Source organism: Schistocerca serialis, chromosome 4, assembly GCF_023864345.2.
Source record: "Schistocerca serialis cubense isolate TAMUIC-IGC-003099 chromosome 4, iqSchSeri2.2, whole genome shotgun sequence".
Taxonomy (NCBI): Eukaryota; Metazoa; Arthropoda; class Insecta; order Orthoptera; family Acrididae; genus Schistocerca; species Schistocerca serialis.
Genome location: NC_064641.1, coordinates 19,529,875 through 19,552,387, shown reverse-complemented (window position 1 = coordinate 19,552,387; position 22,513 = coordinate 19,529,875). Strand labels below are relative to the sequence as shown.

Sequence of the window (22,513 nt, the reverse complement as noted above, 5' to 3'; positions counted from 1 at the left end):
AGGGTAGTTGACTTACACCTTCTAGAGCACGTTGGGTGGCACGGGATACATGCGGACGTGCATTGTCCTGTTGGAACTGCAAGTTCCCTTGCCGGTCTAGGAATGGTAGAACGATGGGTTCGATGACGGTTTGGATGTACCGTGCACTATTCAGTGTCCCCTCGACGATCACCAGTGGTGTACGGCCAGTGTAGGAGATCGCTCCCCACACCATGATGCCGGGTGTTGGCCCTGTGTGCCTCGGTCGTATGCAGTCCTGATTGTGGCGCTCACCTGCACGGCGCCAAACACGCATACGACCATCATTGGCACCAAGGCAGAAGCGACTCTCATCGCTGAAGACGACACGTCTCCATTCGTCCCTCCATTCACCCCTGTCGCGACACCACTGGAGGCGGGCTGCACGATGTTGGGGCGTGAGCGGAAGACGGCCTAACGGTGTGCGGGACCGTAGCCCAGCTTCATGGAGACGGTTGCGAATGGTCCTCGCCGATACCCCAGGAGCAACAGTGTCCCTAATTTTCTGGGAAGTGGCGGTGCGGTCCCCTACGGCACTGCGTAGGATCCTACGGTCTTGGCGTGCATCCGTGCGTCGCTGCGGTCCGGTCCCAGGTCGACGGGCACGTGCACCTTCCGCCGACCACTGGCGACAACATCGATGTACTGTGGAGACCTCATGCCCCACGTGTTGAGCAATTCGGCGGTACGTCCACCCGGCCTCCCGCATGCCCACTATACGCCCTCGCTCAAAGTCCGTGAACTACACATACGGTTCACGTCCACGCTGTCGCGGCATGGTACCAGTGTTAAAGACTGCGATGGAGCTCCGTATGCCACGGCAAACTGGCTGACACTGACGGCGGCGGTGCACAAATGCTGCGCAGCTAGCGCCATTCGACGGCCAACACCGCGGTTCCTGGTGTGTCCGCTGTGCCGTGCGTGTGATCATTGCTTGTACAGCCCTCTCGCAGTGTCCGGAGCAAGTATGGTGGGTCTGACACACCGGTGTCAATGTGTTCTTTTTTCCATTTCCAGGAGTGTATATAAGGGCCAGAAGCATTTTCACGTTAACGATATCGCGTGTTTGTATCTTAGTATTTCTCCGCAAAATACAATAGAAAGAAATGAATGAAATATATTACTAACAAAGAATACATCACGTTACATGTATGTCAGTTATATCTCGAAACTCTTTAGAACTGTATTGCTTAAGTGCAGTACGGGATACAAGTTCAGCGTACGTCGATTTCTTAGTTTTAAGTAGCATTGCTGTCCTGTTGTTCACTTGAACTATGTATCGCCTGTTTCACTAAACCGTAAATGAAACACCCGATACAAATTAAAAGCTCATTCGAAGTGTGTTGCCTGAGTACAGTACGGAAAACGAGTGTGTCGTAAGTCGATTTCTTCGTTTTCACTAGCATTACTGTTCTGTTATTCACTTGAACGATGTATCCTCCGCTTCAGTAAACCGTAAATGGAACACGGGATACAAATTGTAGATGTGTTGTTTTATTTCGTCTCCGCTATTTCTGACAGTCCTTTCTTACGTACATATCAGTACTACTGATGACAGAAGGACCAAAGTATGTAATACCAGACTTCCGTTGACCTTTATATATGTACACTGGTAACGAAAAGGTGGAAATAGACGTAAGTTACATTTGCAACCTGTACCACAACTGAACTACACGGAGACAAGAAGACGACACATGTAGAATTTGTACCTGTACTTCACTATGGGGTAGTTTTCTTGTTACCTTGGACGCTAATAGTATCCCATTCGTTACTTGAGCTATATAGCTATATGCCACATTTGTATCTTGCTCGCCAATTGATATATATAGTGTCGGTGTAAAAGCGAAGTGAAGGACGGGATACAAATTTTAGTTGTGTCAGGGGTTTCGCCTGTGATATAGGAAGTACACATTCGAAAATGTCGTACTGATACTAGTGCTGGGAAACGAAAGAAGATCGACAGCTGAGAAATTTCTATTACGTACTTCACAACAAGAAAATACACATATTGGTGGAAAAAAAACAGTGAAATATGTCAAAATAGTGAAATACAGTGAAAGAAGCAAATGGAAAAGTGAACTTATCGCAGGGAAATATCGAGGAATAACCGAAGCTCGTCTAGACAGACAGTAACGAAATTTACATACCCACAAACAGACAAATCCATTCCTATAAACGAAAATAAGACAGTATAAATTGTTCTACAATAACAAACTAACACTCCAAATTACCTCAATATCATTGCGAATAATTTTAATGTACAATGATAGCCCTTATCCGGAACACAGAACTGTTTTATCATCTATGCCTCGAAGTGAAGACATTACTAATGTACGACAGCTTTGGTCAAAGCCGACGGGTTGTATCCCCTGCTTCACTAGACCCGAAAATACAATACTGGGGACGTATTTCAACAGTATTTGGTAAATATGTAGTAGAGCAACGTATGATTTGCGTGGAACGTAAGTGAATGTATCATATCTCGAAATACTCGTCTAATCACCTACTTTAATTTGCTTGCCTCTTAAAGTCAAATCTGAGCGAATACATTTATTACGCTGTAATATTATCTGCGCAAGGAATGTACATTTGATGAATTTAAGAACATATTAAAAAGTGTAAGTGTTCCGTAGAGTTTTAAACGAGCACCTTCAAAATGGTGGATTGTCTAGTTTATACTATACAGTGCTCTAGTTAGTGCCTTAGCGGTGGACGCTACACATAGTGCCGGAGTCGTGGCGTGCAAAAACGGAAATTCCAGCACTTTGGTGAGATATGGTCAAGGCTTTCACCGTAAAGGCCGAGTGTTTTACAGTTTTTTCAACAGTATCAGCGAAGTATTATGAAAGGCGCGAGTTCCACAGTCCTGTGCCACATCGTCAAGGTAACAGCTAGCCGCGTCGCCACTGTTACGGAATCAGCAAACATGGACTTGATCCTGATTCGGCGATTATTCTAATTGTCATCTGTGTAACTGAATTTTACGAGTGGACACTTTCGTTCGCATATCGCATGGATAGATCAACAGCCAGCCACGCCGCGAAACGGTTGTGTGTGCACTCGTAAAAAACATTAGCAGAATACTTTGGATGAATTAACATTAATGGCGAGAAATGTGTCGACAGCGATTTTGCTTGTTTACGGAACTAGTAGTCGAATAGAGAGGCTGTGCAGTACAACTATAGGGTATACTGTACTGCAAGTCCACCGTGTGGCAGAAATAGTAATTACGTAAACGCTCCTGTCGGAGCACAAGAAAAGGCGAACACGATCCTCTTTAAAACACTCTGACAGAAAAGTGGGAAACCAACTGCCTCAATCCTCATTCCGTTTTCCAAGCCTAACATTTTAGCATGTGGACGTTTTCGCGCTCTTTTAACACAGAGCGTTCTAAATCGTCTTACACAGTCTCTCTTTAAAGTTAAGCCTTCATACTTAGCATCTCCCTCTCACTGCCACAGTCTACATACGTCTCTCACATTGTCTCCCTTTTCAGCCATTGGTTTACAGTATACCCTGCTGCCACTGTCTCCTCACTCAGTTACACTGTCCGCAGCTCGCGGTCTAGTGGCTAGCACTGCTAGATCACGGGGTCCCGGTTTCGATTACCGCCCGGATTGGGGATCTTCTTCGCCTGGGGAGTGCGTGTTTGTGTTGTCCTCATCATTTCATCATCATTCATACAAGTGGCGAGACTGGACTGAGTAAAGATTGGGAATTTGTACAGGCGCTGATAACCGCGCAGTCGAGTGCCCCACAAACCAAAAATCATCATCATCATCATCATCATCATCAGTTACACTGTATCCATTTTTCTTTCTTTCTCACTGCCACTGTCCCCGCCATACTCCGGCCCCTCAATAATTTCAGGGGTCCAACGAAACCTTAAAATTTCGGTCCATACCTACGTGTTAAAGTCCGCTGGTCTGAGAGTGTTCAGATCCCCAGGCCACTGCATGGTCTCCGCTCATCTGTATTTTTCATTTCCAATGTCTCCTTTCTCTTCTTCTCCCACTGCTTCTATCTCCATCCACTCACTTCCTGTTTTTACTCACACTGCCTCTCTCCTCTCTCTTTTGATGGAACTGTTATTGTCTTCATGCACCTCTCTTTCTCTTACACTACCACTTTCTCTTTCCCACCGTCACTGGCTCCTCTCTCTTTCTCTCTCACCGACACTGTCTCGTCTCTCTTCCACCGTCGCTGCTTGCCTGCTACTCTGTTTCAGCACAAAAAAGTGCGAATATGTCAGCATGCCAAAATTTTTGATGAGGAAGGTGGTATGAGAGTTGAGGGGCTGCTACCCCACATCTTCTGTCAAAGTTTTTTTAAAGAGGAACATAGCCGCCTCGTTTGTGCTCCGACAGGAGTGTTTCTCCGCTAGCACCCTTATTTTCCCTCCTACAGCAAGGTATGCTGCTTATATAAAACCATTTCTACACTGAACCTTTGACAGTTCATTGACATACACACATCAAAAAAAGTTTTGCATCACCCCAGTTCCCAGAACTCCTAAGGATAGACGTTGACTGTGGATATTGTATCACAGACACAGTCCGTTTGACTGTTCAGAGATGCCACAGAACCCACCCAAAGATATAAACAACCACGCATGAGCAGCGCCTATTAGACGGAGGGAGTCCGACAACCGATCAGTTCCAGTCATTCCACAAGGAAGGAGGTACACGGCTCGTGTTGTCTGTAGTTCAACCATGCCTAGACGGTCAATACCACGGTTCGATCGCGTCCGCATTGCTACTTTCTGCCAGGAAGGGCTCTCAACAATGGAAGTGTCCAGACATCTCGGAGTGAACCAAAGCGATGTTGTTCGAACATGGAGGAAATACACAGAAACAGGAACTGTCGATGACATGCCTCGCTCAGGTCGCCCAAGGGATACTACTGCAGTGGATGACAGCTACCTACGAAATATGGCTCAGAGGAACCCTTAGAGCAATGCCACCATGTTCAATAATGCTTTTCGTGCAGCCACAGGACGTCGTGTTACGACTCAAACTGTGCACAATAGGCTGCATGATGCGTAACTTCACTCCCGACGTCCATGGCGAGGTCCATCTTTGCAATCACGACACCATGCAGCGCGGTACAGGTGGGCCCCACAGCCTGCCGAATGGACCGCTTAGGATTGGCAGCACGTTCTCTTCACCGATAAGTGTTACATATCCTTCAACCAGTCGATCGTCGGAGACGTGTTTGGAGGCTGAACGCCTTAGGCACACCGTCCAGCGAGAGCAGCATGGTGGAGGTTCCCTGCTGATTTCGGGTGGCATTATGTGCGCCCGACGTACGCCGCTGGTGGTCATGGAAGGCGCCGTAACGGCTGTACGATACGTGAATGCCATCCTCCGACCGATAGTGCAACCATATTGGCAGCATATTGGCGAGGCATTCGTCTTTATGGACGACAATTCGTGCCCCCATCGTGCACATCTTGTGAATGACTTCCTTTAGGAAAACGACATCGCTCTACTAGAGTAGCCAGCGTGTTCTCCAGACATGAACCCTATCGGACATGCCTGGGATAGATTGAAAACGGCTGTTTATGGACGACGTGATTCACCAACCACTCTGAGGGATCTACACCGCATCGCCGTTGAAGACTGGGACAATCTGGACCAACAGTGCCTTGATGAACTTGTGGATAGTATGCCACGACGAATACAGGCATGCATCAATGTAAGAGGGCGTGCTACTGGGTATTAGAGGTATCTGTGTGTACAGCAATCTGGACCACCACCCCTGAAGGTCTCGCTGTATGGTAGTACAATAAAAAGGGCGGACATGATGTTTATGTTGATCTCTATTCCAATTTTCTGTACGGGTTGTGGAACTCTTGGAACCGAGGTGATGCAAAACGTTTTTTGATGTGTGTAATTCGACAAATTTAGATTCTTTGACACATACAGACAATGAGAAAGCATAATATAAGTTTAACACAAAATAGTTTGATTGACACTGAAATGTCTGACTCATGATATCTTAAAATAGAAAAAATATTATTAGAAATATTTTACTTGCAATGTTTCCGGGTTTTCTTTTCAGCCAATTTTTGTCATTGCAGTAACACTTTGCGCGTATTTGTACAGGTGTGAAGTGTTGTTTTTCCTGAGACAAGGCATCACAAAGTTTTGTTGGCGAAAAAATGCTGGCTATAAATATTGTTTTGTGACCTCAGAACCCTTGTGGTGACCCTAGAGTTTTTCCATATGTTAACTACGTGAGTTAAAGCTACATTTATGCCTCACAAGAGATATTACCTCCATATTTTACAAGCGCAAGTACGGTAACTTTGAATCTCTGGATCTTGCTAATGGTTGTGATACTGAAGAGAACTGCAAGGTTCCTGAATAGCATCATCTTAAAAATATATGATAAAAATTTCGACTATTTGCCGTTAATAGAAATTATGGAAGTCGATATCGCCACAATTGGTGCTTTTGACACCCAAAAATCATTTTTTTTTTCTTTTAGGTTTTCTCAGGAACTGCCCATGAACAAATGGTGCTTTCTAAGCCTCTTAAGGTCCACCCTAGACCACACCTAATGTATAATGCTAGAGGAAATGTGTATTGTTTAAATTTTGACTCTGTACTGTAGAATAGTCTTACATGCAGCAGAAATTCTTAACCTAGTAAGAACAGGGGTACGTAATAGACTAGAACGCGTGGAACGAAAAATTCTCAGGAGGACAGTGCGACCTCGAAGAACACAAGGTAGTCAATTTAGAAGACGAGAGAACCAAGAACTATACACCAGGGTAGAGAGAATCTTGGACATCAGCAGCGAAAGGAGGAGTCTGATCTTTGGACACATCCTCAGAATGGACGATGGGAGGTTAACACAGCAAATAATACTGTTTCTTGTGGACAAGAGAACCGAAGTACACTGGGTCCAAGAAGTGCAAAGGCGTCTAGAAGAAATAGGAATACAGAAAACAGGTAATACAAAAGAGTAATTTTTAAATAAAAAATCTAGGCTTTCACAGGTTTCGAAGACGGAACTAGACCCACAGCAAAGTCAGAAGAGCGAAGAAGGTTGCAAAGCACGAGAATGAAAGAATATTGGACAATGAGAAAGCCCAGACGAAAAGAAACTGACGCGAATTAACGTTGTCCTCAAATGGCCAAACCGGAAAGAAAAACAAGAAGCGACAGCATGCCCGTTATTCCGAAAGTATACAAATGGTCTCTAGGTCTAAGGTTATCCAGAACACTTGACCCCTTGTCTCTGTGACCAACAGAACCCGAGAAATTACTCTCCGAAAAATGCCAGATGTCATGCACGCACTTATTTGCACCATTTGTGTGATCAGTGCAGCCCACGTTGCACTGGTGGAACAAATGTGAGTCTTTACCAGATGTTTGTGGTTCTAGCCGCGTGTATGCTCCCCCAACCCGCAGCTAATTAGTAAATAAACAATTCAGATCAATCTTTAGCTGGTGGTTGGAACAAAAAGAGAACAAGCGCAGACAGGAGATAGGTACGTGAGGTCTAGGCGCTCAGTCATAGAATATTGTGGCCATGTGCATGTGCTACGTAACGTGGTGTATAGTCGTATGAGGGATTGTCTGTGTTTGTTTAACTCCACCAACCCTCGCACGCAACCCACCCCCAACCCCATCACAGGCCACTTACAAAATGCTTCAAGATAAAAGCCAACTATACCTCTACATCCTATTTACTAAGTTCCAAGAACTATTATTAACCGACAAACCAAGGAATGTACCATACCTCCTATGTATGTTGTACTTCGAAGACAAAAGAAGACTAGTTACAGCGAGCACAGAAACAACAAAGCAATCACTTTCCCGTGAATGGAAAACGAAAACATCTTAACATGTTGTACAACCGTGCGCTTCACAGTGGTTTGCAGAGTATGAATGGAGATATAGATTCTGCGCAGCTGTTTTCTTACTGAGAGATTCTTGGTAAAGATAAGCTTTAAAAAGGAGCACTTTACACAGCGTATTCGGTATAAAAGCTAATAGGAATTTGTGACTAACAATAACAACACTCAACATTCAATAACCATTCGAATTATCAAAAAAATTATAACAATTAAAAAGTCAAGAACGATGAGGTGTTTCCAGAAGCCGCATAGCAGTATGAAAAGTGCTTTATTCGCAGCTACCGGTTTCACGTCAGTATAGACGCATTTCAAGTTCATCTGCGAAGAATACAAATCACTGAGCGAAATTTTGAAAGGGAAGGAATATATCGCCTTGATACAGATCTGTGGTTTTTGGAAATACCCCACCATTCTTCCTTTTACAGTGTGTCATTGAACCGTAACTTCTCTGGATTTCCTGAGAGATTTTTCTCCAAGATCTGACTCTGAAAGTAGTTGCACCCTTTGCACATATCCCGTGTTTCAAGTAAGCAAGCTGCGCCATCAGTATATTACTTTTTAATATTGTAAGTTCAACGTTTTCTGTTTACGCTACATATTCCGAATGATAATTTAAACCAGGATCGGTCTGTGCCATCTTTTATCATTTTATGCGGTACACACACCTATAATAAGCTGTACTTACTGTGTTTCACCTTCCATGGAATTAATAGGCAACTGTAATAGATGAAATCCAAAATATGAATGACAGTATACACAACGGTGGTGTAAGATCCTACAACATTCATTAATTATTTCTCAAACCCTTTTTGGCTGTTACGTGATCATCAGGTACAAAGTTACAAGTATGTGATACAGTGAAATTTTGTTGAATCAAATCCTTTAAACTAGTTCATCTACAGATTATCTCCATTTCCGGAGTTAGGTTTAGGAATAAAACTTCAGGGATTATTTGAGTGTAAAGGCGATGTATGACTATTTAACCAAGGTAAAACATGTTACACATTAGCTATATACAAACTACAACAGTTGTTCATAGAAGAAAATAAATTCAACAGTATAAATATCCAATAAAACTTCACTGCACCAGCTACCTTTGTACCTGATGATTGCATAAAAGGGAAAAACCGATTTGTGAAATAAATAATAAATACTATAGAATATTACATAAGTATTGTGTTTTCATCCATAAAATAAAGATTCTACCAAGAACCGACGGAACATTCGATCGATGAAAGCTAAAGTATTTCCCACTACAAACCTCGGTATGGTGAGGTTCTTCCACTGCTCAACTGAAAGGTTGGAAAGCTCCCTGCCAGGGACGTAGCACCAGTGATCAGGAGTCTGCATAGCCAGGTAGAACATGTTGACGCTCATCAGGTCGAAGCATGAGGCAAAGCAAACGAAGACGATGTTCAGCCTCGTCTGGAACTTCCCCCGGGACCCAATGGCGTCCAGGACCTCCTCGAATGCTGGAGAAGCCTTTGTTTTTGTATTGCATTCTGGGATTCCAGCCTTCTCCTGAAAATGAACAACGAAACAGCGGTGTTACTATCGCCATCACTGGCAGGGAACGGTAATGAGTCCCCAGCAAGACAGGCAGACATTTATTTTTTGTTTGTGCCTACAAAACTTATTTACCTGCAGCATCAGGCAGCGAGAGCCATAGTCTGCTGGTAGAGCTTGTGGGCAATATTTTTTTCTGTCTGTAGAGTTATCTGGTCCTGTTTTCAGTTACCACAACAGCAAAAATTAGCAGTCTCATTGACCCAAATTTATTTCGACAATATTTCAATTAGTTTTTATGTTTGTGTATAATCGCTCAGTCCATTTCATTGCTGTTTTCTCTTACAGTTCTTCGTTGTTGAATTCAGTTCCTATGCGCATGCAATTCACTTGTGTCTGTATTTGTTTGAGATATTACTAGTACATCCAGTATTCATGGTATGTGAGTTCAGCATTATGTCGTTACTATTTCGAGATTAACAACGACTGTGCAGCAATACACTCTAAGACCAAAAAAAGAAAAGAAAATAAAGAAATGACGCACCACAGAGAAATTATCCAAATGGGACAGAAATTTGTAGGTATGGTGTACATGTGCAGACTGCAAGCAAACAGGTCGTGAGAATTTCAGAGAAACTGGATGCTTAATTCAAGAGAATGAGCTTCACAAATAGAAAAAGTCAATAACACATTGGTCCATCTCTGGCCCTCATGGACACAGTCATTAAGTTGATACATAAGTTCATAGCATTATTCTGTAAGTTTAATGAACACAACAGATACACATAACGGAGACTTCAGTCATCAATAATAAATTCTCCTTCACCATTTACAATAGTCTCTCAATGCTGGAATAAGTTTTAGCATACTGAAATGAAGCCTCGTTAGTGAACAGTACATTTGAGTAGTAGAGCAAAGCAGCCATCAGCGCATTTCGTTAGTGCAGGTTGCCTACCTCAGAGGCAGGTATGCACTCAGGGGCAAACCTATTGTTCTCCTTTGATTGACAGGTCCTTAACCTATTGTTCTACTAGGAGGATCCTTCCTTTTGATTGACAGACACTTAACCTATTGTGCACCTGCCCCCTCTAACTCCCATCCCCACTCAGGAAACCTCACCCCTCGCTGCTACAGGCACACTTTCAGGTCTGAGTTATTCGATAGCCCGTCTCACTCTTATCAATTTGATTGACTACTTAATTAAACTAATCAATTAATAAACTTTCCCCCCTCTGGTAAGCCCCCTCCCCTCCCAACATCCCTCCCAGAAATTGGCAGGAAAAGAGACTCAATTGATCGGTCATTTGGAGGGAATTCGGTTCCAGTGTGTGGAATATTGTTTAAACACTTTAGAAAATGTATGGAATATTATTTAATTATTTATGGCGGTGTATGGAATACAGTTAATTTATTTAGCGCAAGAATTTGTCCAGAAATCGATTGCTGTGTATGGAATATATGGAAATTGGTGGAGAGGAAGGATCTCATAACAGGAAATTCAAGGGTATAAAAACATTAAGTTTGTGGGGGTTGGATTCCTCCTGCTCATCATTCTCTGATGTTTGGTACCGTGTAGGTCTTGTAAGAAGTGATTACATGGGGCAAACATGTTGCATAACCTAATGTTCAGCACTGTAGACTGGGTGTTTTAACCTAAAGTTCGGCCCTTTGTCGGCACTTAACCTATAGTTCTGTTAAGTGGTTTTCTATGTCACCCTCATTTCCTTAAACTATTGGACCACCTTTGATACCAAATTAAGCAATTAATTATGTTCTCCCATCATTTTCTGGTACGTTTTTCGAATTTAACATCCTTTTGAACGTCATCTCTGGCGGATTCTTCTTTGTCACCCACCCCTTTAAACTATTGTACTGCATTGTACATAAAACTTATTCAAATTAATGTAGTGTTTTGCAATTAACCTGCTGTTGTGCTCCATGCGACCCACTCACACACACCCTCTCTCTAACTATTGCACTGCTAACACCATGTTGATATATAAAATTTATGCAAATTAATAAAATCGATATTCTTCTCATGTATGGGGTAGTTTTTTTTTTTAATTCATGGAATCCTATTGGTCGGTAAATTCGATGGAATATAGTTTAAACAAAAGATGGCTAATGAAAAACACTTCCTGCCACCCAATGCCCGATTATGAGGTCAGGGTGCACCGGCAGTCCTGCAAAGTGATGACACGGCCATCAACTGCCAAGCCACTCACCGATGTCCATTCAGGTCCCACAAGCACGAGGCAGCAGCATCTCTTTCATACATGAGACCCAAGAAATACCTGTCGAAACACATGTCCACCTAGGCACCGTTGCTGGTGCAATGACACACAGCTGCACTGTGAGTCCAGTGCCGAGAGAGATGTTGCAATGCTTCTCAGAATAGGACAGGGTACGTTCTTCCTATCAACCCTAATGGGACAGCCCATCCGTCACTGAATTCAGCCGCCAAACTGCTGCTGCTGCCGATGTGGGAGCACCGTTCTCCATTGTTTTCTGCAGACGAGACTTTCAGCGGCAAAAAAAACTATTTTGTACACATCGCCATATTGCACAGGCAGTTAAATGCCACAAAAGTTGTCTACAGATCATCAAATACAAGATTCACAAGAATATTGGGAACCAGGAATACATTTACTGGTGTAACTACAATTAAATATTACGATTGCTGCTGCAGTCTGACACCAATCGATGAACAGGTAATGTATCCTCTTGATGGCTGTGGTTCTGGAATGAATCTGAGTATCTATAGCGCAGGTTCGAATCCTGCCTCGGGCATGGATGTGTGTGATGTCCTTAGGTTCATTAGGTTTAAGTAGTTCTAAGTTCTAGGGGACTGATGACCTTAGAAGTTAAGTCCCATAGTGCTCAGAGCCATTTGAACCATCTATAGCGCACATAATTTACCTCTTAAAAATCTATCTCATACCCTCACAGTTATCAATGTGCTGCCTCTACATCCCTCACGATAGGACACACACTCATTTTCTCTGGTCATGCCACAACATAAGCCAAAGTAACATTACATTGCAATATATACACATTTTACACAAACAGTGCAGTTATCTTTTATATCTGTACAGTGTCCGAAAAGTTAAGGTATGCCTACACTCGCACCAGCCTAAAGGATGTATCTACACACTGTAAAACTTTCAGACATGTAGAATAAAATATGGATTTTTTTAAAAAATAGTGTGCATTTCTTTTGGAGTGACCCTCGCAGTACAGCTGCCAACACCTAGCGCAAATTCACCATATTTGGGATCGGGACGCGTAGTATATAGCACTGTACTCGACTGCATCTAGTCGCCTCCACCCACATATTCCGCATTTGCAATGCGTTTGCCCTGTTTTTTGTATGTCTGTGGATCATCTCTCACCATGTACAATGCAGTGGCCGGCGGCCTTAACTTAACGATCCAGAGCAGTGGCGTTTGCGTAGCATCGTCAGTGCTAACAGACAAAGAAACAAGCCGTGAAAGTACCGCAGAAGTGAATGTGGTACGTAGGACGAATGTATCTGTTGGCACAGTGCGGCGAAATATCGGTTGGACCCTGGACGACTGGAAAACCATGGTCTGGTCAGATGAGTCCAGATTTGAGTTGGTAGGTTTCGAGAGTGCCACCGACCACAAGAAGCCATGGACCAAGTTGTTAATAAGACACTGTGCAAGCTGGTGACGGCTCCATACTGCTTCATGATGAATTGCCTATAAAATTGAGCTACTCGCTATGAGTTTGGTTTTGGTGCACAGTGATCACACATCGTTCCTAGCAAAATGTAGCTAAGATATTGAATAATTCTTTAAATTTGGTAGAGGATCTATATCTATCTATAGTCTCGAGAAAATGGTTTATAGGTAGTACAGTGAAAACTACTTGCACAAGCAAATGATAAAGACAGAATAAAATATTCGTAACATCCATCGTATTTCGTGAACGATTTGAAACATCAAAACTAGATGTTACAAAATGATAGCATGCAAAGACGACAGTATGTTTCCATGTTTTTAATATTCGAATCTGTCTGACATACCACGATCTGCAAGTAACTATGGATTTTTTCACTGGAATAATGTAATTTTTTTGAGGTTGTCGATAGCTGATGAATCAATAGCTTTATTTGTTGAAACAGCAGTCGGTTTGGGCAATGCCTCTCTTCCCACATGATACTGGTTTATAAAACGTATTGCTGCAATAGCGTCTCAAAGAGAGAACTCATTTTATTAAGATCAACGCACAAGGGCACAGAACATTTGGCTTATAGAACTTTACAACTGGACCTATTACTCAGATCAGTGATCTCAGCGTTTTCCGCTTCGACTAGCGAACTGTCCATCCCTTCCTCAGATACACAGCAACCATTAACAGCGGGCTCCGTCATCATTGCCTGCCTTGATGCATCTTTCCCCACTTTGAGCTTCCAGTTGTACGCATCTGTCGTTCCACATGTTCCTAGGCTCACAATGCAGAGACAGATCACAATATAATGTACCTGTCTAAGTGTGGAACTGCTATTTTTCTCCGCTGCTTCTTCTTCAAGTGAACACTGTAGCGATTCTTTTTGGTTAATAGTGCTAAATCAACCAGCCTGGGAAGGGGACATCTGTTGACAAAATGAAAGTGGTTACAAATATAGCGATTGTGCTACGTTATATGTGAATAGGTAGTAGGAGGCCAATACTGAGTTTGAATACTTCTGACAAACATTCGTTTTCACACAACACGTGTCAACCTTCAGTCGCCATGGCTTTAGTGCTAATTATATGTGCATTAACCTTTCTTTTTCAGTTATTATAGTAGTTGTCCATAGGACTGGCGACCGTAATTTTCCCCAAATCCCAAATATCTAATTAACGCCAGTTAATTGTTAACGTAACGACCGCACATTTACTTTCTTTATTGACTTTACCCTTTTTCAAAATTAATTTCCACCAATTTCATTTGCATTTTTCCTTTCATTTAGATGTAACACTTTCCTACCTCTTTACCGACAGATTAACTTCAGTGACGATTGCTTTTCCCAGATTTCCGTTAGGTACATGCGGTTTAATTTTTCACTGTCATTAAGGTCGATAAGTGAGGGGGAGGTTACAACTTCCGTGGGTGTCTGTCGGACAATGCACAGTCACCGTTCATAAGGACAACTCCAAAAAATGCAATAGTGCGTAACGCAGCAAGTTTCTACGAGATGACATTCGTTGCAGTAAGGCACGCAGCCTTCTAGTACGGTGGAAGCAGCATGTTTTTTTTTTTTTTTTTCGCTTTGCTCACAGCACAGCTGACACTGCTTGCCGTGAGAACTGCATAGCATAACATTCAGTCGATATGAAGGTTCTTACCCTCCACGAATGTAAGTAATCCATATTAGTTATTATCCGATTTTGTTCAAATTTGGTACACAGCCCTTTGTTATTAATGGAATGATGCTGTCAAAATTTCAGATTTTTATTTATTATAGTTATTATTTATAACTATCATTATAGTTATTATTTATTATAGTTCTGAATCACCTAAAAGTCCTCAAGCCGACACTTGTTTTTTAAAACCAAGTTAGGAACAATAACAGATTTGAAGCCATTCCAAAGTTAGCAGTGCATAAAAATCAATTAATTAGGATTTGTTTAAACTTTAGTCAATATGCATTACGTAATACCAAAATCGGTCAAAGTTATTATTTTATTATATTTTTCCGTGTGAATGCGTGAGAATGATTGAGAGGCTGTATGTGGGACATACATTACAATTTAATATTTCATTTTACAAGAAACCCTGTAGTAACGAACCGTGGGAAAGTTATGTTGGAACCACGATTCAGGTGGTGTATGTCGGTGTGCTCTTGCTTTTGTATAAAAGTAACCAGATTGGAAGCTAGAGGCCTAATAAGTTTATTTATCAATTTGAAGAATATTTCGCAGTTCGTTTATTTTGACTAAACAAAATACAAGAATTTGAAGTTTTGCTGACATTAATTACTATCGAATTAGTGATTGGATAAGGCAAGATTTGCCGCGATAATGATCTGGAAGGAACGTTCTGATTGGTCATTTAGATCAACAGCCGATCAGAATTACGCCGTTCCCACGCGAAAAGAGGAGTGTGCAGAGAGGAGAGTACCTCGAGAGAGAGTCGCTTCCTAGACGGTCTATGGATAACACGATGTCAGATCGCTCCATAAAAATACTCTGTAATATGAGGAAATAGTGAGCTAATTTCGGTTCGAACATATCGTGACCGAAGCGACTGGAGTTACGAACAATTCGATGAAGGTTTGGTGTTTCTAAATTAAATAGTTTGAGAGATATGAGCGCGAGAGCTTTCTGGTCGTAGTAACATCTCCGCGTGGCGTGTTTCGTGCTGTGCACGGAATATTTTGGCGAGCAACTCTTACAAAGAAGACCACTGAAACGACCGAATGTTTAACTCGCGGTAGTTGTGGGTCTGGGACTGGTAGAAGGTGATAATTAGTCGGGTCGTACTTACTAAAATTATGGCTGCTTTTCTAGTGAATATTATATATTATACAGACAGTGAACTATGAATGATAACGTTTTACCATATTAAATACAGACTTGATAGCCATTTCATGTGTTTCAGTATGAATAAAATGCAGAGTTAATCTAATTTCAAACGCATTTCTGCAAGTAGACTGAAGATCCCGAACGCCCGATTTTTTATATCCTGAACTTGCAGGAACTGACTTTCAACAAGGCTTACGAGGCCTCTGTGTGGCAGGTATTAGGTGGTGGTTTCATCAGCGCTGCTTTACACTGCCCAACACCTGTATGCTGCTACAGAGTGAAGGGACATGGGCAAGAATATGGTCGAGGTAGGTGGACTGGACGATAGCGATAACAAAAACGCAGACAACCGACCCCGTCACGCCGCAAGTGGTAGTATGCGCTGATGGCGTATTACTTGACGAACAATATGCAGTAAATCTGTCAGCCTTAGCGTACACAAAGATATGATGTGAACTGATTTTAAGTGGGCTGCAAAAACATCAACAAAAGCGCAACAATGAGCATTTAAAAACCATTACAGTACAATGGGGATCTCAACAAAAACATAAACCCACACATAAGCGATAGGTACCGGCCGAATTGGCCGCGCGGTTCTGGGCGCTGCAGTTTGGAACCGCGAGACCGCTACGGTCGCAGGTTCGAATCCTGCCTCGGGCATGGATGTGTGTGATGTCCTTAGGTTAGTTAGGTTTAAGTAGTTCTAAGTTCTAGGGGACTAATGACCTCAGAAGTTGAGTCCCATAGTGCTCAGAGCCATAAGCGATAGGTGCATCACTAACTATACTGGAGAAAGACTGCATCAACTTACTGCTCTGTGGTCCTTTGCTTTCTATGCTTTGATTTTATAACATACCGCAAGAATTTAAATGCTCGAAGATAACCTCAATAGTACCTAAAACCTGGCAAATCAGCTGATTACCCTAAGAGTTATCGAACAATAGCCCTGCTAAGTCTGACCTGCAAGCAACTTGAACGACTAATCGATAATAGACCCAGTACTAGATTACTTGAGACAGTCCCGCTTGAACAAGCAGGCATCCGGCCAAAACGAAGTTGCATAAATCGAATTCTGTTACTCTACACCACCAACGAGCCAGGATTTCAAAGTAAACTTAAAACCGCAGCTTCATTCATTCACCTTTCGATGGGCAATAATAAAGTCCGAAGAGAAGTGATATACAAGCTTCTTCGAGTAATTCCTTGCAAACCAACATCTCGACTAATCAACAATATGCTCAACGACCGAGTGTTACAAGTAGTCTTGGTGTACAACATCAGATCTCCAAGTAAATCAAAAGAGATTTACCATACGCATCAGCTCTTGCTCCATTTCTCTTCAGTTCGTACAAAGCAGACATGCCAAAAACAAAATCAAGGAAGTTTGATAACGCCAACGACTAAATACTTGCAACAAGGTGTAGCTACAACTAACAGTCAAAAGCAGTTCTAACGGAGATCTAGTTGTTCTGTGAAAGAACTTTCCCAAATGGTGACTCCAATCTAACCTCACCAAAACAGAGGATTCCTGCTTTCACCTAATTAATAAACTCACCAGAAGAAAACGCAACATTCAATTTGAAAACACTACACTTGCAATACAACCCCTAAGCACCTTGGGGTAACCACAGATAGACCGTTCTTTTTTGGAGATCATCTATCAAAAATACCCAAAATATAGAAAACGAGAAACAGCTTTATCCCAAAGATGTGTGTCACAACCTGGAGAGCATCGGCTTCCACCCTATGTTTCTCTGCTCTGAGTCCAGTTTTCTCAAGCGACGATTATTGTGCTCCAGTTTGGCTAAGTAGTCCATATGCATAAGAAACAGACGTCCAGCTAAATAACGCCGTGAGAATGATTGCTATTGCCATCAGTCAACGCCTACGGAATGTCTACCAGTACGCTGGCCGGGGTGGCCGAGCGGTTCTAGGCGCTACAGTCTGCAACCGCGCGACCGCTACCGTCGCAGGTTCGAATCCTGCCTCGGGCATGGCTGTGTGTGATGTCCTTAGGTTAGTTAGGTTTAAATAGTTCTAAGTCTAGGGGACTGATGACCTCAGAAGTTAAGTCCCATAGTGCTCAGAGCAATTTGAACCATTTTGTCTACCAGTACGAAACCACATTCCATCCCGTCAACTACGACGCATAAATGCTCTCACGAACGAGTACAAAAAGATCTGGAATAATAAAGATCTACCAATCCATGAAGATACTGGTGACGCAAACCCAACTGATTTTGCTCTGGACGACTACCACCTAAAATAGAAAGGTCGCTGGGAGAGATGAGTTGCACCTTACCAAAGTATGGACTCAAGAATGGACTAAATAAAAATATAATACTGTGCCGTGTATCATCCAAAAACAGAGATTTAACTTGCCACGCAAAACACGGCCAATCCGAAACAGAATTAGAATTTAACATGAGGGATGCGCATAGTTTGGACGACTGATTGCTGCTCTCCATAATTTGTAAAAAACACTTTAGCTCTCGACAAATATTTCGCAGAGAAGTGTTCTGCACATATTGTATGTATGCAAATTCCATTCACATCACTTATCGTTCTGAAAGTATTTGTATGGAGTGTAGCCATGTATGGAAGTGAAACGTGGACGATAAATAGTTTAGACAAGAAGTGAATAGAAGCTTTAGAAATGTGGTGCTACAGAAGAATGCTGAAGATTAGATTGGTAGATCACATAACTAATGAGGAGGTATTGAATAAAATTGGGAGAAGAGGAGTTTGTGGCACAACTTGACTAGAAGAAGGGACCGGTTGGTAGGACATGTTCTGAGGCATCAAGGGATCACCAATTTAGTACTGGAGGGCAGCATGGAGGGTAAAAATCGTAGAGGGAGACCAAGAGATGAATACACTAAGCAGATTCAGAAGGATGTAGGTTGCAGTAGGTACTGGGAGATGAAGAAGCTTGCACAGGATAGAGTAGCATGGAGAGCTGCATCAAACCAGTCTCAGGACTGAAGACCACAACAACAACATCGTTGACATAAAGAATTACATGAGGAAGACTTTTAAAACCGCTTGAACATTTGCAGTTGGATACGACAACAACTAGCAGCCTATGAGGATTTAATTCACAGATAATTTTCTCTCATGAATCAACTTTTACGAATCGCAGTCAATTTAATCGGTTTAATACTCGTTGTTGGCAAGTAAAGAATCCCCATTGGATAAAGCAAACTGAGCGTCATAAATGTGAAAGAAATTACACCAAAAAGGTGGACAAAGCAATTGCATTCCGGAGTCTTTTTTGCTATAAAACCGGTTTCTTATTGAAGATTTTAGAACGACAGCCTGGTCATACATAAAGCATACCAGAGGCAAGACACAATCAATACCTTCACTGTGCGATAACAAGGGTGAAGTCACTGATGACAGTGCCACTTAAGCAGAGTTATTAAACACGGTTTTCCGGAACTCCTTCACCAAAGAAGACGAAGTAAATATTCCTGAATTCCAATCAAGAACAACTGCCAAGATGAGAAACATAGAAGTAGATATCCTCGGTGTAACAAAGCAGCTGAAACCACTTAATAAAGGCAAGGCCAGATTGTATACCAGTCAGGTTCCTCTCAGAGTATGCTGATAAAATAGCTCCATATTTAGCAATTACATACAACCACTCGCTCACAGAAAGGTACGTACCTAAAGACTGGAAAATTGCTCAAGTCACACCAATACCCAAAAAGGGAACTACAGGCCTATATCACTAACGTCGATTTGCAGTAGGGTTTTAGAACATATACTGTATTCGAACATTATGAAGTACCGCGAAGAAAACGATTTATTGACATATAGTCAGGACGGATTCAGAAAATATCGTTCTTGCAAACACAACTAGCTCTCTATACTCATGAAGTAATAAGTGCTATCGACAGGGGATGTCAAATTGATTCCATATTTTTAGATTTCCAGAAGGCTTTCGACACCGTTCCTCACAAGCGTCTTCTAATCAAACTGCGTGCCTGCGGATTATCGCCTCAGTTGTGCGACTGGATTCGTGATTTCCTTTCAGAAAGGTCACAGTTCGTAGTAATAGACGGAAAGTCAGGCGTTTTTCGTTGCGACGGGTTCCTCTCATGATATTTCAATCACCAGTTTTCTCCTGTGATTGCGAAAACATTCTGTTGGCACCCACCTACATAGGGAGAAATGATCAGCACGATAAAATAAGAGAAATCAGGGCTCGCACGGAATAATGTAAGCGCTCGTTTTTCCCGCGTGCCGTTCGAGAGTGGAACGGTAGAGAGACAGCATGAAGGTGGTTCATTGAACCCTCTGCCAGGCACTTTATTGTGAATAGCAGAGTAATCACGTGGATGTAGAAATATTAACATTCTTAAACAGTTTTTAACGCAATTTGATTTTTGTCGATTACAGCGCTATCTATAACGCACTGGAAAAAAATTACTGCAGAAGTTACGCATTTTTCCGAGAGAATCCGAATCCTCAATAGAAAGTAGGCCCCCTCCCTCTCCCGCCCCTTGGGGGTGGGGCAGGGGGGTGGAGTTTGGTGTCATTGGAGGTCCCTCTTCGAGACGAACAATTTTTCTTTTTTAATCTGATTTGTAGTTTTTCAAATAATACCAAAACAGTTTCAAATGCCTCGTCGTGTATAACTGTGTAAATATATAATGCAGGGTGCGTTTGTTGTTTTGTAATTGGGCAGAAGTTTCACAGTACCTCTAGTGCTTGCAGTTCGCCGCTGCCGATGTCTTTCTCCATCCCTGCACAAAGACTTCCGTTCAAGAGGACAGCTCGTTCGCTCACTGGGACAGTTTGTGACGCAGGAGACTGGAGCCCCGTATCACAGCAACTGCTGTCATACTGGGTATCTGCTGACGTCAACTGGAGTAGGAAACCATTTTCTTGTTTGCATTTGTGAGGAAATAACACAAGTGATAAAATTCATGTCTAATGCGTGTATGAGTAACAAATGGACGAAGATGAGACGTATATAACTACCTGACAAGTCAAGAGGACGATAATTTATGAACACAAATGTTTTCATTTTGAGGTTTCTTATGCTATAACCACAGATGCCTGTGAGCACCCGAGAAGAACCAGACTTCTTGGACAGCCCACCATGTCCCGTTCCCGAAGAACATAAACAGATGACAGAGTGTAGAACATGATCAGGATTCTTTCTTAACACAATACAAATTCAATACTGTAGCTTATTTTTCTTTAGTTGCTCCATTTGCTGATTTCAGTTGGCTTTCGAGAACATCAGTACACCAGACATAAAATAGCGTGTTGAGCAAAAGGTAAGCTACTTTTCGTTCAGGACAGACCTCACTTTGCATTGTTGTGAGCAAACGGTACGTTGCCAGAATTTTCAGGTGTTGTGCTAAGTTAGCAGTTTAACTTACAGTGGACAGAGAAGGTAATCTTAAACAGATATTTTCTTCCGAGCTGAGCAGTATTTTATTTTGCGGTTATTTCAAGTCAGACATTGCACTTCATGTTACGTAACTTTCATAACGTACTTTAGTATTAGTTACAGTTTCATAGTTTTCACTGAGCACACAATTAGTTTCTTTTGGGATTTAACTAGATTCACTTTCGTCATTTAAAATTCAGCATTTTCTTTTGGGATTTAATTAGATTCGCTTTCATTATTTCAAATTTAGAATTTCACCGAGATAAAAGTTTTGTTTCACCACACGGTTCAAAAGTCAGTACAGGGCAACCGAACAGTCAGTATTTCTCAGTCATTGAATAAGATATCTCAAGGACACATTAGACGAGAAGAAAGCTTTTGGAAAAGGATATTCAGTATTTCATATGTAGATAAATTACATATAAAGCTTATACGATTAACGTTGAACCTCATACATTAATCTGCGAGAAACGGGAAGAATTTCATATTGAAAAATGATCCAAAAGAAGAATCGTTGAATAGAGTTCTCAAAACCAAATATCCTTTCCAGAAATGTTACTTAATATTTTCCACCGATTCGACACTCCCATCCAAAAAATGTTTATGATGAGAAATCTTAAGGAGACATTGCACGAGGAGAAAGTTTTTGGAAAAGGATATTTAGTATTTACTATGTAGGTAAATTATATATAAAGCTTATACAATTAACGTTGAACCTCATACATTAATCTGCGAAGAACTGGAAGAATTTCATATTGAAAATGGTCTAAAAGTAGAATCGTTGAATAGAGTTCTCAAAACCAAATATCCTTTTCAGGAAAGTTACTTAATATTTTCCACCGATTCGACACTACTTTCCAAAAAAGTTTATGGTGAGAACAATTTGACTACGCTTAAAGAGAGAAACAAATAAGAAAGATAATGTTTGGCACCTACCTAGTTGCACGTAACACTCCTGTACCTAACGATGGCGGTAGTGACCCATCGACACACAGATTCCAAGAGACGAAGAAGGCGTAGAGCAGCCATCTTGATTCATCACCACAGATCCATCACCCACAACTCTCTTTGATTGGCCAGAACTGATACCGAAGCGGGCAAACCTTACGCAGTGGCGCGACGAATAGGATTAATACCAGGGTCAGACGTCCTCAGAAGCCACGCAAGCAACGTTCACGG

At 42.0% G+C, this 22,513-nt stretch overlaps 1 protein-coding gene across 1 annotated transcript in view; it reads right to left on the bottom strand.

Moving 5' to 3' along the window:
* Positions 1 to 20,676, bottom strand: part of LOC126473678 (solute carrier family 22 member 7-like) — a 98,504-nt gene extending 77,828 nt beyond the window's left edge. Inside the window, exons 1-2 of the mRNA XM_050100913.1 lie at positions 20,635 to 20,676; positions 9,150 to 9,409 (exon numbers count right to left, since the gene is read on the bottom strand). Coding sequence (XP_049956870.1) covers positions 9,150 to 9,409; positions 20,635 to 20,676 — 302 coding nt within the window. The remainder of the gene's footprint in view (positions 1 to 9,149; positions 9,410 to 20,634) is intronic.
* Between the last annotated feature and the right edge of the window lie 1,837 nt (positions 20,677 to 22,513).